Below are 18,133 nucleotides of genomic sequence, written 5' to 3'. Positions count from 1 at the left end.
AGCAGCAAAGGAAAGGCCAGCCTTGCTTTGTGCAAGGTCTTTTATAGGCTTTGAGCTATTGTAAGACCTTCATTCATTCATTCATATAAGTTCATCTTTAATATATTCATTTATGTATACTTATGTAAATGTAAATTAATTCTTTTTTCCCCCTGGACCCCAACACAGTGTCAGAGAGATGATGTGGCCCTCCTGCCAAAATCTTTGGACACCCCTGTCTTAAATAAAATCCAATCTAAGCAGCAGTTTCTCACATTAGAACCCAACCCCCCCCAACTATTTCTCCTTTCCTGCAGAATATCAAGCATTCCTTAGTTTAGTGGCTCCAATTTCTAAAGAGACATCCCAATAAAAATGTTCACTATAGCCTCTATTATTGTCGCTCTTGTCCAGAAGCATAGTGTGGGGGGGGGTTGCGCATTAAGTATGGAAGGTGCCACAGTGCGCCTTGTAAGTGGCCCCTCATCATAATCAGAGCCATTTGGGACAGCAATGGCAATGCACAACGCATTGCTATCACTACCCAAAATGGTTCTGGCAGCAAGGGAGATGGGGCACTTGCCATTTTGGCACCTGCCATACTGACTGCACTGCCCCCAAGGCAACATTTCTGCTCTTGTTTCAAGGTCACATGCACTGAAATATCCCCCCCCCCACTGTTTGACAAAAGCTTAGTAGATGAATAAGCAATCCTGTGATTCAAGTTGTCTTTTGAGAATCAAAACTATATTTCTTTCACTCCGTCCTAACAATATATTCAGTTTGATAGATGCTTCCATTTTACAATGAATGATAAAGAACGTATCATCACATTAGCCTTATGTTTGCCTCTATCACCATTATTAAGTTATTTGCCAAATTGACATCCTGATGTTTTTTAGTTTTTCAGTGGCACAGAAGCAGTCAATTCACTGCATCCCAAGCATGTCTGCTTTTGTATCAAGTTATAGATCATGCAATATATGAACAAATGAAAAGACTGCATTCCTACCCAATACTCAGAGAAGACTGTTGAAAATCTAAATTCACTTAGAGCTCTTGCCATTACAACCCCCACATTCAGAATTAGCTTCAGATGCCGTACGTCCTTTCTATAATTTTGTCTTTTATAGTAATTTCCTACCAACAAATGTCTTCTATAAAAAATAGTTGGGCTTGTTGCTTATGGAAACTTTACCACAGTGTTTGGAAATCAAAAGATGCTCAGGACAAATGCAGTTCATGCATGTATTCTCTTTCTCTCTTTTTAATTTTCTCAAGGGAGACAACAGATTCAGTGTCCTTCTCTGCATGATTTCCACTACTTGGTTACAGCTGAGACACAATGTTCAACCACATAATTGGAAGAATGCGTTTCCAAGTGTGACATCCTGATATCCCACAGCTGGCTGGAAAATGTGGATTGCCAAATGCACAAACTTGTCATTTGTTGTCAGGAACTTGTTGAACGTACGTACTAAAGGAAGTCATTTATCAGTTATATTCACTTTTCTGAGAATCTGGTCACTTTATTTCAGCAAAAGTCCCTGAGGGCCAATGCAACACAGTGGCACAGGTTGACGACCCACTAGAATATTTCTATCATGTGTAATAAAAAGAAGTTTGAACACAACTCTTGTGCCAACAACTCCCCTGCAGGATATTGCTGATGTTGATGTCATATTTTCATTCCAACTAGTTTTTTACAATGGCTGCCAACCTCTCCTATGGAACTGAGAAAACCCAAAGTATGTATCAGCTGCTTATAGTATCTGCCTAGGTGTTGATCAGCAGGTGTGATTTCTGCAATTTTTCAAGGGATGTTAAAATACTTCTTGCAGTACTTGTAGTCAAAAAGGGTAAAGGCTGATAAATCAAGAGAGTAGACTGTTTGACACTCTTCAAAAGTTCTAAAAACACTGTGTTAGAAAAGACAGAACAATCCTTGTGTGATTCGGTTTCTTTTTCAAAAATAGCTCCTTTTAGTAGTAGTCTTCATAGTTCTTAGGGTTCAGGCAATAAAGTATGGCGCCCCCAAATGAAAATATTGTCGCACCCCAAGCTAGGCCATAGCCCCAGTTGAACTCATGGTATATTCTCAAATTGACAGTTTCAATGAACTTGATTGGATAAAGGACGAGACTGCACACCTGAAGAACCACTGAAAGAGAGAGAGAGAGACAGAGAAAAAGGATACATCAAATAAGGGATTTCATCATTTTGCTTAGAAGAAATCAAATAGTACAAAGAAATGCATCTTGGTTAGAGCTTTCTGTGGGGCGACAGGCTGTCAGGCCCTTGCTCTCATAAGCAACCATGCCTGACTTCCTGTCACTGTGTCCTCCCTTCTACCAGGGGCTTGGGCAGTCCCAACAGCAGCTGTGCAATGGCCACTTGACCAGCACCTGATGCAGGCATCAGGGCTGAGCAGAGAGGCATGAAAAGTGTTGCTAAAAGACCTGTCATTCTGGGCCGCTGTGGGAAGCATTGGCCAGGTTGTTAGTATGCTGCAGGATGCACCAGCTTGGCCAGCCGAGTTTCATGTCCCCAACACTGGGTAAGGCTTGGATCAGACATGTATCTTATGGATACAATTCTATGGAAACTTCTGCTGAACAGATCTCACTGAAAAGAAAGCAACAGCACAAGAGCACAGTCTCATTAATTTCAGTTCATATAAAACTTCAGTCATTTCAATAAAGCTTGTTCAGAGTTCCTTGTGGAATGTGCATCCCTGTAAATAATATTAATGATTGACATTTTAACAAGACGCAGAATTTATTCTACCATTTATTTTAACGATTCCACTTTTTAGACAGTCTGCTTATATTACTTTTTTCCCTGTATGTTTATGTGTTTCTTTTCATTTGTTTTGTTTGGTTGCTTGTTAATGCTCAATAAAGGTTTTTGAATTGAATTGAATATTAACCAAAGCTGTGTTTAGTGAACAAAAAACTATAGCCATACAAATATATTTCACTGTATATAAGTATGTTGCTAGAACAGGGACATAGTATGATATTTCAGGATTCCTTTTCTTTTTTTACAGTTCAAGCTTTCCAGATAAATAACAGAACACAGGTGACAAAGTTAATGGTTTCTATAAATAGATCACAATGAAATAAGAAAAGAATAAAGGGTAATGAAGAAATATCACCCAGAGGAAGCTCATTTATCTTGGATGACTCATTGTAATAAGAGATATTAATCAGTATATAATTACAACAGAACTCATATGGAATTGTGTATTGAATACATATAGCCTCCAATCCTAATCTTGATTAATATCTGACGTTTTGGCCAAATCCATGCTCTTTCATCTTCTAGAGTAATGCAGTGAAAGCTCTCTAATTTGTAAAACTAAAATATTTGTTTTGTGTAGGTAACTACTGAGATTAAAACAAAACTACTTGCTCTAGTTGGCAATCAGGAAAGCGAGGAACAGGTTAGCCAAAATTTAAGTTATTAATGTCTGTGTAAAATTGCCCATAAAACAAAAGTATAGAGTGTAAGATGCACAAGGAAAAGTATAATGCAGTAGATAGAGTACTGATTCTAGATGTGAAAGATCTAGGTGCAAACTTCTCCTCAACTATGAAGTTCAACTGGCATAACCATAATTCGAGTTATGGATTAGACTGGATTTATTTTTTATTATTTATTAATGGATTTTTATGTCACACTTCATCAACCAAAGTGTGGCATACAAGAACATAAAACAAATACTAGAAAGAGATACAAATATGAATAACTAATTGTATAAAAATCATGCAGCAGATCAATTAACTAAATCAGCGGTCTCCAAACTGGAAACCCCTGCATCCCAAAAAACTCTCCCTGTCCGGTGTAGCACTTACTGTTCTGCCACGCTGCTGTGTTTCTTTCAAGCTGATCTAGGTATAGGGATGCAGAACATTAAGTGCCACTCATGGGGTGGGGGCTTTTTTCCAAAACTAGGATCAAAACATGGGTTGGGGTTTGGAGAGCCCTGAATTAAGGTAAGTCAGCAGGAGGGGATTGGGGGAGGGTAGAAAGGGAGGGGCGAAACTGGACAAAGATGGGGTGGGGGATGGGCAGGTCAGGTCCCTAGATGGGGTGGGTTTGGCAGTAGCAGTGGTCATCATATCTTAAACTCCTTCCTGAACCTGATCTCACATTATGGGTCTGCGCAGACCTGGGCTTAATATTCCCTTACCCAGAGGAGACCTCTGCAACTGCTCTTCCCATGCCATTGGATGTGGTGGAAGCCATTTTGGCATTGCTGCGTCGTAAGCCATCTTGAAAAGGTCAACCACTCTTGCCAGCTCAAGGAACATCAACTGTATCAGACATCTACAGTACTAGAAGGAACCTCAGTTGATTTTGCCTAATGATGCTGCCAAGGAATTTGGAGAGTCCATCCATCAAAGACCTCTTGATCCTTGGCCCTCTTGACCAGTATAACAGCTAAAAAATAAGAAGCTGGCTGCCTTGGTCAGCATGCCAGATAATTTAACTTATATGATACTGCCTTGAAGGATGTGGTTGTGAATCCCGTACTTAAAAAGCCATATTTAGATCCTGCTGGCCTTAGTAGTTATAGGCTCATTTGTAATGGGTCTTTTTGGGCTAGAATTTCTAATGGGTCTTTTTGGGGGGGCACCATCTTGCAGTGACATTGCTGTTTCCTAGAAGTAAGTTCCATAAGGTGATAGTGTTTTTCTTCCTTCTAGGAATTATCCTACATGGATAAATGTCAGTTGTCTGTGAAACAAACACATCTATTAGTTAACCAACTTTAAATCCAGTTTGCAAAATTTATTTGAAAGCATTGTGAGATGATAGAGCTCTAGGATAAACATACAAGTGGGTGCTCCTTTTTTTAGCAGGGGGAGAGTAACTGGCCCACCTCACCCCAGCACTGTCTGTTCTAGTGGCTGTCTGCTGGTATTCCTTGGCATCTTTTTAGATTGTGAGCCCTTTTGGGACAGGGAGCCATTTAGTTTTTTGATTTTTCTCTGTAAACCGCTTTGTGAACTTTTAGTTGAAAAGCGGTATATAAATACTGTTAATAATAATAATAATACCCCTTTCTCAGAGAAGTTGCTGTAATTTAACTAAAATAAGGGAACAGCAGGGGGCAGTACGAGACTTCCCCTTCTCATTGGTTCAAGGCTTCAAATTTTAAGGATCTTCAATCACTACACACCTTTCTTTGCAGATCCTTGTAAATGGATTTTTTAAAACCCATCTAGCGGAATAGATGGTTCTGTTGCTCTCTCCTTAATGGCCAATCAGACAGACTTAATGTTTCAGTTCCAGAGCAGCTATGACTGACAAGTGCAGGGAAGCTGTGGCTGGAAAACTTCAGGGTGAAAAAAATTCTACCAGTTATATGGGTAACTTGAAAGATAGTAGACTGCATACCAAGTGACAATTTGTGGGGCCATTATGCCCTGCATTCAAAAGCATTCTCTGAGCTAGACTCTTTATGCAGGGCTTTCTTAAAGTACCTCCCTGCATAAATTGTTTCCTTTGATGCTTTTAAAAGCAAAAGCTTTACAGCATGATGGCTGTTAAATTAATAACAAAAAGCAAATCTGACACAATGAAATTTATTCTTTCTGTGGAGCATGAGAAAGATATAAACACCTTTCAATTTAATCCTATTTACTTCCATGTGAATCATTTCAAGGGCTCATACTTGGTGGAAATTTTCAATCACAAGTTTGAAAAGAACAGCATTAAAACTTATCAGGAAAGGTTCAGAAAGACAGCAAGAAAGAAAGGAGCAAGCATATAAAAACCTAAAGACACCTTCAAGAATGGATACATTTAATGTCTCAGACTTTGCAGTCTCCACATAGACCTAGAATTTCAACAGCGCTATTACTGGTCCATAATAGATTTCAAAATTGCAGCAATACTAGTGTAAGTTAAAATTAATATCTTGGTTGGTTGGCAACCTTCAGTCTCGAAAGACTATGGTATAAGCCTACAGCACCCGGTATTCCCAGGCGGTCTCCCATCTAAGTACTAACCAGACCTGACCCTGCTTAGCTACCGAGATCAGACAAGAAATTAATATGTTGCAAGATTAATACACCTCTAATATTTAATACCAATTTAAGATTTATTCACTGAAAATATTAAACTGTGGGTTGGTAAACTGTGGTAGTTAATCCTCTATACCAGGGGTGTCCAAAGTTTTTGGCAGGAGGGCCACATCGTCTCTCTGTGTCTGGGGCCGGGGGGGGGGGGGGAGAGAATTAATTTGCATTTAAAATTTGAATAAATTTACATAAGTTTACATAAATGAATATATTAAAGATGAACTTATATGAATGAATGAAGGTCTTGCAATAGCTCAAGACCTATTAGAGACCTTGCACAAAGCAAGGCTGGCCTTTCCTTTGCTGCTGCTACTGCATCACGGATGTGAAACAGCAAGCAGTGGAGGAGCCCTCTTCCCACAGCTCACATGAGAGGTCAAACAGTCGCCCTCATGCTGAGAGCAGTTGCATTGGGCCATTGTGGCCTCCAGCAAGTTTCTGGAGGGCCAGAGGCTCAATGGAGACTGGGGTCTCCCTGAGGGCCACATTGGGAGTCCTTGAGGGCCGTAAGTGGCCCCAGTGCCGGGGTTTGGACACCCCTGCTCTATACCAGGGTGTCACACTTAAGGCCTAGGGGCAGGATATGGCCCATGGAAGCTCTTTATCTGGCCCACATGATAATTTGGTTCTCCCAGTACTACCCTTTCAGCAGTGCTGCTTCTGCCGAAGCTCTAAGAGGAAGAGATGAAAGGAGGCCTCAGAAGGCAAGGAACACCAGGGGGCAAAGAGGTAGACCAAGAGGAATGAGAGAGGAAGACACCGCTGAGATGCTGGGAGAACCCAGTCATCACCTGGGACACTCTTTAGGCAGAGCTGTTTCTGCTGAGGCATCACTTCGCAGAGCACCTCTCAGCTGTTGAGCCGCAAAGGGACTCCTCAGCAGATGTGGCAGTATTGGAAGGGTGGCCCATGTGAAAATTGGGCTTTCCTGTATCTTGAAAACATGATCAAGATTTGCATGTTTTTTCTCCTGTTATTTGCAGCTAATGAGTTCCTATGTGACAACAAAAGTGCTTATTACTGATCATTATCTGTTTAATGATGTCACTTCCTGCTTAAGATGTCAGTTCCAGCCCTAAGCATGCACCACAAGTGCTTTTCAGCCAGTTGTACAAAATGAGTTTGACACCTCTGCTCTACAGAATCCTTTACCTCGCTTTGTAGAAAAAAAGCCTAGTATGAACTACATTGTAAATGTAGGGGATTAGCAGCCATCTGTCAAAAGAGCTATGATAATAGCTCTCTACATGTTCAACCTGGCTGAAAACTTTCAATATGAAGGCATTTATCTCTGTACACAACTGTATGGATGAAGTTGATACTGAATTTTAAAGTGAGAACTCATTTAATCCCTTCAATCTCTGATTTATTTATAAATTAGGGGTTGAAATAAAGGGAAAAGGCTCAATCCAGTAAACAGCCTCTGCGTTATTTTGTGTGCTTGAGTTTTTACGGAACAAATAAAGAAATTATTAAACAACAGCATGATGATCGTGCAGTATGCAGAGATCAGCAGAGCCGAAAATTTATTTCTAGCACATGGTGACCTAAGAATGACCTGGCCATGGGTGCTCGGGTGAGACGGAATCACCCTGGGATTCCCTGCGAATCTTAACGTGGGCTAATGATGCTGGATAATCAGCAACTTCTGAAACAAACTTGGGAAGCAAACCAATTATGTCTGGATTCCTATGTATAACAAGCCTCATCTATATTCTATGCAACTGTAATGCGGCAGTTTATCCACCGTTAATATACTTTGGGGAAGCAATTAATTTATTTACCTGCTGCAAACAGCATGACAGCAACTGGTCTGTAGAACCGCCTCCGTGATCCCACACAGATGGAAATTAATCCAACCAAGAAAGCTATCAGAATTATGGCGGCACCACCCAGCAGCATAGCAAGTGTAGCAATCTGCCAGTCTATAGAGGAAGGAGGAAAAAAAAAAAGACACATACAGTCAAAGTGAGATATTTAACTCACACAGAAGGTGGTCTATGCAGAGTATAGACTATACCAGAACTCTAGCAAACACAGAGATATTTATAAGTAGAAATGATCTTTTAAGAGCATCACAGTACAGAATTATCTTCATCATTGTTGAGTTTTGCTTCAGGCACTTAAGGAAACCCTACAGATTTTGTGTACTGAAAAGAACTTCAGCAAATAGGATGCTAGTCACCTATTTTACTGGCCACTTATCTACTAATGATTTTCCCATACCAGATGAGAGCAGTCATCTTCTCTATGTAACTAGTCAATATTTATCTTAGAAAGGAGCTTCATCAAGCCTGGCCTGTCTTAAAAGTAAGTGGGAAACAGGCAGAGTAAAATCACCAAAAAGAGCTAATTGCAAATTAAACCCCCTTTTATGTTTATAATTTATGAAGTTTTAAGTTTGATGAAGGAAGAGGTGAATTGCTTCTTACACACTTCCAACACAGCGTGAAGTGGAAGGCAGGCTGGGAAAGGAGATGGGCAGTCACAGGGTATCTGGTTTTTCCTCCTTCTCCAGCCCACCTCTCAAAGCACCCAGTTTACCCGGCCTCATGACCGGGCCAGCCCTGAGTTCAGTCTTGGCTACACTGACTGACCAGCACCAGCTACTCTGGGGGTTTCAGGCAGAGGTCTTTCACAACTCAACCGGGAGATACCAAGGACTGAAGAACTGAATTGCAAAGAATATGTTCTACCACGTATATAGTGAGTTTCCCCAAGCAACATCACTGTTGCTCGAGGCTATCTGTCAAATAAAATGCATTCATTTCATTTCAGTGCCTAGCCCTATCACTGATCAGGATGCATTATTGGTTTAGAAAAAAGAAGATTTCGCAGAGAAACTGAGATTTATACAATAGGATGCGTTAGCTATACCAGACGCGATCCTGGCCCGCGCACCACCTGGGGCCAGGACCGCAGAATGCTGCCCCTCCCACCTACCAGATCCTCCAGAGCTTTGCACGACAAACCCAGCATCCTCCAAAAGACTTCTTAGGCTTTCAGAGGGCCTTTGAACACTACCCGGTTTTCATCAGAAAACCGGTAGTATTCAAAGGCCCTCTGGAAGCCTCAGAATGGTTTCGGAGGACCAGGAGATGCTGCACGAAGCTTACCCAGCTCTCAGAAGGGATCCAGAGGACAAGTGGTGGTGGTGGCACGAGCAGCAGGGGCTGCCCCTATGGGCATTGAAAGCGTGGTGCCCTGGGGCATTTGCCCCCTCGCCCTCTCTAGGAACGCTACTATATTTGAGATTACCCAATGGCGCTGATTAGCTGTAGACTGAGGAAAGACCAAAGAAAGTCAGTTCCTTTAATTTTATGGTGGTCTCTTCAGTCCCAACCACCAGCATATTCCTGATCTTCTGCTCAGAATAGTAGATTGACACCAGCAAAAGGAATCCATTTTGTATTTCTTCAGCAAGAGCAACCAGCAAGATCAGAGGGCAGTGGGCTTTATGTTAGAATAGATGAAAGTTCATTACAACTGTTAAGAGCTTAGCTTGCCTGCTATCCAATAACACAAAATGTGTTATTCCTTGCAAAACAGAACCTCTCCATGAAGGAACGAAGCATTCAGTTATATAACTGATGGCAGACAATCAGGCTGAATACAATGCACCAAAAAATCCTGAGCTGAGATTTTCAAAGCCAGTTTAATGAGTGCAGTGGGTTAAAATCCCCAGCTAATTTAGAATATCTTCATGCAGGAATCTGGAAGTCTCTTCAAGCTAATGATGGAGGATATTTTTAATCAGTTTGTATCATTTACTCCCTTGTTCACACTGACATAGATTAAAAAATGTAGGTAGTGGTCATGGAATATTGTATGTCATGTATGACAATTCTATGTAAATGTTAAATGTACATAAGGTAAGCACAGTGCAATAATTGCATCTCTGTGATATAACAAGCTACACCTGCTGAAATTCCCTCTTCCACCCAATTGTTATAGGTCCAGGAGCCCTAAAAGTTGGCACCACAGATTTACATCAAGATAGTTAGGACTCTCATACATCCATATACACTTGCACACAGTGTATATACAGATATACACTGTTATCTAAATGGCAACAGATAAGCCTTGGTACCGCTTTCTCACATTTCCTTAAAAAGTTTGCAACCGCTAAATCTTTGTTCCTATTTAAAGCATCAGTGTCATGAAAAACCATGTCTATTTTTCCAATATGTAAACACTTGACTTCTTTATGTTGTTACAAATTCCTGTATTTCAGACATATACATCTGCAAGATTGTCACCCACAATCTTTTAGTCATACAGCAGTGGTTTCCAAACTTCTTGGAATTTGGGAACCCTAAAAGTATTTGCAGGAGCAGGATGGGAGTGGAGCGACAGCATCGCAGCTATCATGGCGCTGCTGTGACCAACTGGCTTCCTTACACACTTGGGGGTAGTGCTGGCCATCCAGAAGGGGAGGGAAATCACAGAACCCTCTGCGGGCCTCCTGTCTGCTAAGAAAGGCTCCTTGACCTGATCGCAAACTGGAACCAGAAGCAAACCAGAAAACTGCTACAATGCCATTGCTGCCATCCTTGTTGGGCCACTTCCCTTAAGGGGGAATGGCCTGCTTCCAATTCCCCCAGTGGGTCGCAACCCATCAGTTTGGGAATCACTGTCATAGGTAAGTAATTCTATGGAGATTAATAAATAGGTTTGTATTAATCATATTGTACAATCATATTGTACAAAAGAGGATCTCAAACGTTTTAGCACCAGGACACACTTTTTAGATTCTGGAACCTACCAGAAATGATGTCATTAACCAGGAAGTGATGACAGGGCTGTAAGTGACATCATCAAGCAGGAAACTTTTTACCACTCCATGACAAAATCAAATAAATTAAGTAAATTAAAAGTTTAAGTTTTTTAAAAAAATTAAAATAAAGAAGAACCCCTTGAACCCTCCTAAGCAGTTTCTGATCTGTTTAAAAAAAAAAATCTCCAAACATCTCAAAGATTGCAATCCTATTCATACTTACCCGGGAGTAAGTTCCTTTGACTATTATTGTTTAAAGCATATACATAGTAGCCTGTTAACAGACCTGTAACATTTCCCCAAATACAGTCACATACCATCAAGTCTAACATATTGAAAAATACACATTGAAATGAATTGGACCCATATGAAATTGGCTCGTGACCCATCTAGTAGGAACTGACCTACATTCTGAGAAACCCTGCTATACTACAAAGTAGTCTATTGAAATTCCTGACCTTTGAACTGGGGAACATATAGAGTTAATTCAGGTGGCCATTTCTGAAGTGCAAAAGTCACAATGAAGTAACTTTTTCTTCTCCCTTTTCATGAAATTGTTTTCCAAAAGCACCAACATCCTATCTACAAAACATTATTTGGGCTGCAATCCTACGTACATGGAAGTAAATCCCATTAAACCCAGCGGGGCTTACATCTGAGTACCCATGCATATGATTGCATTGTTGCTGACTTTTCTCTCTTGGATATAGCCATGTGGATAAAGGAAGTTTACTGATTTCATTCCAAAAGGGTGATGGTGACTTCTATTAGTTCTATGTGTTTTGAAATGCAATAGCAGCTTGATTCTACACATCATTACCCATCTGTATACTCAGCATATTTTTTTTATCATTGCAGTTACTATATCACATGCCAGCCTTCTCAGTACACTAGAATCAGCACACTTATATAATTCAAAAGGGCTTTGCTACTACAAATCTGAACCAAACAGGTTTACCTATCTATGACAGTCATTTATTAGGGGAAAAATACTTTGCTATTGTGGAAACATCCAAAATACAATAACATAAATTATTTTTCTGTGAACAGGACTGATACATAAACAAGTTACTTGAAAATGTATTATCTTATTATTATTAGAAAAATGTAAATGACATTAAGATCTATATGACTGCAATTGCCATACCTTATAAATATTGCTAGCTAACTTCCGAAGAACTTCATGTTGATCAAAATTGTGCCCATGCATGTTGTTTCAAAGAAGGGACTTTGTAATTACCAGAGGCAAAAATGATACAAAGCATCCTTCAGCTATATAATAACCCAGGTGAACTATGCACTGGCAATCATTTTGGTGCCACTGTTTCATTCAGTCACCTTCCAAATTCTAAGCCCAGAAAAGGACAAACTGACAGCTCATTCTTTGGCTGTCAGATTTTATGACAGACACCAGATGCTGCAATTGAACAGTAGTCATGGTTACATGGAAAAAAGCAGGTGACATCATAATATACATTTAACAGGAGAGATTCCTATGCTGATTTGGACTTGGCTCCTGGAAGCTCACAAAGAGAACATGTTAACAATCCCTTTCTGTTTCTACTGGTACTTCTAATCTGTGGTCCTACTCCATAATTATGGGTGAGGATTCCACTGATGTAAGTGACAATAGTTTCTAAGTAAAATTGGACTGCCAAGGTGTTTTCGTGAAAGAAGCAAGGTACACATTGTCATCATTCATCATTTCTCATGCAAAACGCAATACATGCATGAAAAACCATATTCAGTTTGACAAACACTTTACATGGTTTAAATAATGTTTTGTACTCACTGGGAGGCACTACACTGAGTAGGAAGTGGGATTACAGACTTCCCTTATAGAGGTGCATGTTGCCATTTGAGTATGCACTGAATGAGTCATGAAAAAAATTGTATCTTCTAAAATTTATGTACATTTGTACAGCCATCGTTTTCTAGTTGACTGCTGCTGCTTCAGTGTCATTTTTCAAAAATCTCCTTAAATGCCTGATCCGAGTGCATTAGAGATCATGGTGTCAGCCAACCACATCCCAGCAAACATTAGGTGTGCCTCACAGCCAAGCAGATTTCTCCAAAGATACTACTGAGATAAATGGTTCTTCTATTCCTTTCCCTCTAAATGTTGAGGAGAAAAAAAATGCAAACATTCGCTGTCATGCTGTGCTGTGGCTTCCATTGCTTGGAGAAACACAGGACTGGTCAGGACAGAATTTGAAAGGGGATGCACATTCAAAGCTGAACTGATTGAAAATAAAACAACATGAATGAGTGACACCCACATGATATTTCTTTGAGAAGGATGTGCACTTAGATTCGTATCGCCATGCATATTCCCCAAATGATTCTGCTCTGAAAAGGCAGCTATGCACAAGGGACCATTAGCCTGGCTGCTTCAACACCACAAGCACCTTATGAACCATGCTGTAGCTTGGCACAAAGCTGTGTGAAAACTACCAAACTATTTTGCTCCTTAGTATTTTGTACTTATTTATAACAATCATTTGCTTTCGTGCTTCAGAACTTCAGTTTTCTACTGTTGTCCAAAAGCCAAAGTTTCAATTCCGTGTCTGAGAGCCTCATGCCCTTTGAGCTAGCTAAAGTGGTAAAAACTGTGGCATGTCTGAGATGGGATGTGCCAAGGCCATAGTGCAGCCAGGGGAGACACACCCATCCTGGGGCTCACATAGCCTTTTGTAGTAGCAGACTTCGGAAATTAAGTTCAACACCTCATCCCACAAGAATGTTACTATTTTATTGTTTGTTGATGGTGCTCTTTGGCTAAGAGAGTGCAGAGTGACCTCTCAGGACCCACTTTCTTCCCTTCAAAATACTTTGGGATCAAATGCCCATTTGGTTTACTGTGATGCTGACAAACCACCCTCTCCTTCGGTAGTCTCTTCAACACCCATTCAAAAGAATATCACAGCCTCAGGAGTACTGAGCAGGAGCATAAGTGAGAATGCCTGTACATGTAAGTAAAGATGACTTCATCCTCTCAGCTCATCTCCTTCCCCTGCCTGCTACTCTTTCCCTGGGCTGAACAAGGTCAGAGTAGAACGTGTTTTTGATCTGTTTTTCACTGAGTGAGGTTGAGGTTCCCCTAGGTTCCTCCACCTATGGTAGACAGGCTCAGAATGCCTTCCCTTGAATGCTTTAGCCTGAGATCAGATGACTCCTTCCTTTCCTTCCTTCCACTGAAACTTTTTATCTTGCTCTCTCCCCAGATTTAAATTCCACCACCATCAGGAACTCTGCTGTCTCCTGGGAGCAGCCGCATTTGCATGTAAAATGCCTCTATCACTTCCTCCATTTCTCTATTAATTTTTAGCAATCTGTGTAATCCATTCTTCTCTGCCCCTGTGGACTTAGCCTGGCTCTTTTGATTAACCCTTTCCCTTTCCTCAGGCCCATCTATTTGAGTCACCAATTACCTATTCATTAGCAGGTGTTGGTTTTTATGTTCTTTTGTGAATTCCATTTTTCCAGTAGCTCTACAGAATCATTAGTGGTTTTTTCTCATGCTATTTTCCTCCTTTTTTATAATGAACTGACTTTTGTTCATTATTCTGGGTGCAAAGTCTTACACTAACGCCTTTCTTTTTGATGGTACTACTGTACATTTTTCTCTCTGTATATTATTATTTAGATCAGTGGCTCTCACAAATTAGCATCGGGACCCACTCTTAGAATGAGAATCTATCAGGACCCACCGGAAGTTATGTCATGACCGGAAGTGACATAATCAAGCAGGAAAATTTTTTTGCAGTCCTAGGCTGCAATCCTACCCAATCTTACCCAGGAGTAAGTCCCACTTACTATCATTGTTAAAAGCATATACATAGTATCCTGTTAAAAGTACAAGTCTGAAACATTTGCCCAAATGCAGTCACATACCATGGTAGCATCAAGTCTAACAAAATAAAATATTGAAATAAATGGGGACCCACCTGAAATTGGTTCACAACCCACCTAGTGGGCCACAACCCACAGTTTGAGAAACACTGCCTTAAAACATTAGGAACATCACTCATCTGAAAGAAGGAGATACTACAGATTGGCTGTGCAGTTCCAAGAAATGGGAATATAGTGGAACGTTTAGGACAGGGGTATCAAACTCATTTCATGAATAGCATTCATGATGCCTGCTGAGGGCCGAAAGTGATGTTGTTAGGCAGGAAGTGATGTCATTAAACAGGTCATGACCAAAAATAAGCACTTTTTCTCACTTGGGAACTCATTAGCTGCAAATGACAGAAGAGAAAATATACATACCTTGATCATATTCAAGATATGGGAGAGCTCAACAAGTGGGCTTCCTTTTCAGCAGTAACACCTCAGTATGGCTCAGCAGCTGAGAGCCTGAGGGCCGGATAAAAAGCTTCCGCGGGCCGCATTCGGCCCCTGGGCCTTATGTTTGACACCCCTGGTTTAGGAGTTATCCATAGTTTCATGATATCCCAGATGTGTCAACAAAATGCATTTCAGGGTAGAATGGTGGAAACTGAAGTAATGGAGAAACAAGGTTCACAATAGGGTGGTCTCTCAGCATCCTTCCAGGACTGTAAGTTCCTCATCCCCTACATACACTCACTAAATACCATTCAACTAATTACCCACTTATGCATCATCTCCATCCTATTGCTTCAAAGCAGTATAATTTATTTGAACATTCCACACTCCCTGTGCGACTATGAAGGGTGGAATGGCAAGCAAGGGAGCAGAGACAAGAATACATATGGCCCTCCTCATGTGATAACAGGTAGGTAACATCCAAATCAGCCCCAAATTCCTGACATTCTTCAGCAGACTTTTTGACAAAAGATTTAGAGAAACCCCAATTATAAAGCTCACTGAACTTGGTACTTAATTCCACAGCTGGTGGGTCCACAACAAGCTTTCTCAGGGGAAGGAGTGTCTGGGTTTCTTCATTCCATTCTAAACTTCACATAAAGGGTCCAAATGGTTTGGACCAGCCTCTGGTCCCCTTTGCATGCCTGAAGTCACCATGGGCATAGTCTCTCAGCATCCTTCCAGGATTGTAACTTCCTGATCCCCCACATATACTTATTAGAGCAAATAAGCAATCTGATTCATGTCATAAAGGATGAAGAAAGATCTAAGGTGCTCCTTTTTATGGACAATGTATTCAAAGTGATTTGGCATCATGGGAAATACTTTTCCTTCTCAGGCATATGAGATCCGCTCCACTGGATTCTGAGTGTTGGTGTGGGGCTCGCCATCTGACATGAATGCTCTTCCCTGAATTGAGTAGCCCCATTGCAGGGCTACTTCCCTTACCGGGGGGAAAGGGATGAAACTCCCCTTCTCCCGAGGTGCTGTCTGCGGCTGCTGTTGGCATGCAGGATGCATTGGTAGCCATTTTCAGTGCCGCCACAGCCGCGTGCCATGGGAGCTCAGGATTGGGCTGTTAGGCTGCAGTCCTAGCCACTCTTACCTGGGAATAAGCCCCACTGACCATAATGGGACTTACTTCCGGGTAGACATGTATAGGATTGGGCTGTTCTCAGAAGAACTCACATATAGTTACTTAAGCTTTTACGCTACTTTGCCTAAAGTTATTCTGACATGGAATTCAATGTTATCATAAGGTGTTTTATAAAAGTTCTTAATAAACGAAAGCAACAGAAGTGTTTTTACATTGCTTTCTTACTTATTATATAATGCAATGTAAATATGTAAATAAACTTGCGGTGTGTCAGTTTGTTCCCAGAATGAGAGAAAGTGGTTCTCTATATGGAAATCTCAGTTGAAAGTAGAGATGTCCATGCATGGTTTCCAGAAAATATTAAAAGACAGCTCCTCTTTTAACCATCATACAAACCTAGTTCATCTTGTTTGGTACCCATGGATACTTTGACTTGAACATGCCTGGTTTGTGTGACAGTGGCAATGAACAATAATGATATTTTTCTAGCTAAGATTCAGAAGAAGAGCCACAACAGTTTGAAGAAGGCCTTTGTGAGAATAACTGGCTTATCTTCCCCTCCACCAAAGTCTTTTCCTCAAAAGCTTTTAGATTTTACAGTAATGCTTCAACACCGCCTATGGTCATCCTGCATGACACCCTACTACAGTCTTAACATATCAGCCATCTTCAGTGTCTGGATTACAAAAGGTCCATGAAATTTCATTGGCAGGGTTATGGTTTTCTGTGCATGCATGCACGAAGAGAGAGTTTCATCTTCTTGCTCCATCACCCTTCACTGTGGCCGTCTCTTCTCCAATTCCTATTTCACTGCATGCATCTCACATCATCACTACAGATCATTCTCTTCCTCACCAGGAAAAAGGAATATTTTGAATTTTACTGTTAGGATTAGACAGGTTTTCTTTTGTGCCAAAAAAACAAAAACAAAATACCCTTTGGGTAGTACGAATAGTGTTATGAATGTGCATAAATTTACATTTTTTTTCAGATTTAACCTGTGAGTCACTAAAAATCCCTTCATGAAAGAGAAAAACGAGTAACATATTGAACTCATCATAAAAAGTACTGCTACAATCAGTTTTCTTGTGCGCCAAAAAGTAGGTAATATGAATACTGTTATAAATGTATATAAATCTTTTTCAGATTTAACCTGTGTGTCACTAAAAATCCCTGTGTGATTGAAGAAAAAAACTTGTAACATATTTAAATTCAGCATAAAAAGTACTGTTAGGTGTGAACAGTCTTCTTGTGTGCCAGAATTTTTGTTTTATTTTGTAGACCACTGTTATTTTAGGAGATGGATAGACTCACATCACCGGTCCTTATCTTACTCCTTCTCTCTCTCTGTCTTACACACACACACACACACACACACACACACACTTCTGTGTCAGACATTATTGGGCTCATAATTTGAATTCCACAAATCATGTGGAAGCTTCTCACTTCCTACCACACTTCTCCACACTCAGACAAGCACTAGAATCCCCACTTTCCTTAGCAGCCCACCTCATTGATGTCCCTGTATGACCTACTGCACCTCTTCTCTCCGCCACTGCCATCTGTGAGCTGCTACCCTAGATAACAATTTAGGGATAGCTAGAAAACTCACAGTTAATTGAAGGTTGGCAGTTAATACAACAGTGTGCCAAAATTAAGAAACACTGCAGAGCTCTCTTAACACCTTTTTCCGTAGACCATTTTCTCTTATTAGAAAAATAGGAAATATTTTCCTACAATACTACTGTAAACACGGAATAATCAACACAATTGTTAGTGTTCAGAAACTTCAACTGGTATTATCAGGTTGTTAACCAGAACAGGCTGTCATAAATG

At 40.6% G+C, this 18,133-nt stretch overlaps 1 protein-coding gene across 1 annotated transcript in view; it reads right to left on the bottom strand.

Annotated features, from left to right (window-relative positions):
* Positions 1 to 473: 473 nt before the first annotated feature.
* TMEM47 (transmembrane protein 47) overlaps positions 474 to 18,133 on the bottom strand; it is a 31,111-nt gene continuing 13,451 nt past the window's right edge. Inside the window, exons 2-3 of the mRNA XM_066621705.1 lie at positions 7,856 to 7,996; positions 474 to 2,140 (exon numbers count right to left, since the gene is read on the bottom strand). Coding sequence (XP_066477802.1) covers positions 1,962 to 2,140; positions 7,856 to 7,996 — 320 coding nt within the window. The 3' untranslated portion in view covers positions 474 to 1,961. The remainder of the gene's footprint in view (positions 2,141 to 7,855; positions 7,997 to 18,133) is intronic.

The sequence above is a fragment of the Tiliqua scincoides genome, chromosome 3 (assembly GCF_035046505.1).
Source record: "Tiliqua scincoides isolate rTilSci1 chromosome 3, rTilSci1.hap2, whole genome shotgun sequence".
Taxonomy (NCBI): Eukaryota; Metazoa; Chordata; class Lepidosauria; order Squamata; family Scincidae; genus Tiliqua; species Tiliqua scincoides.
Note: the sequence above shows the minus strand (reverse complement) of the source record. Positions and strands in the feature narration are given on the sequence as shown.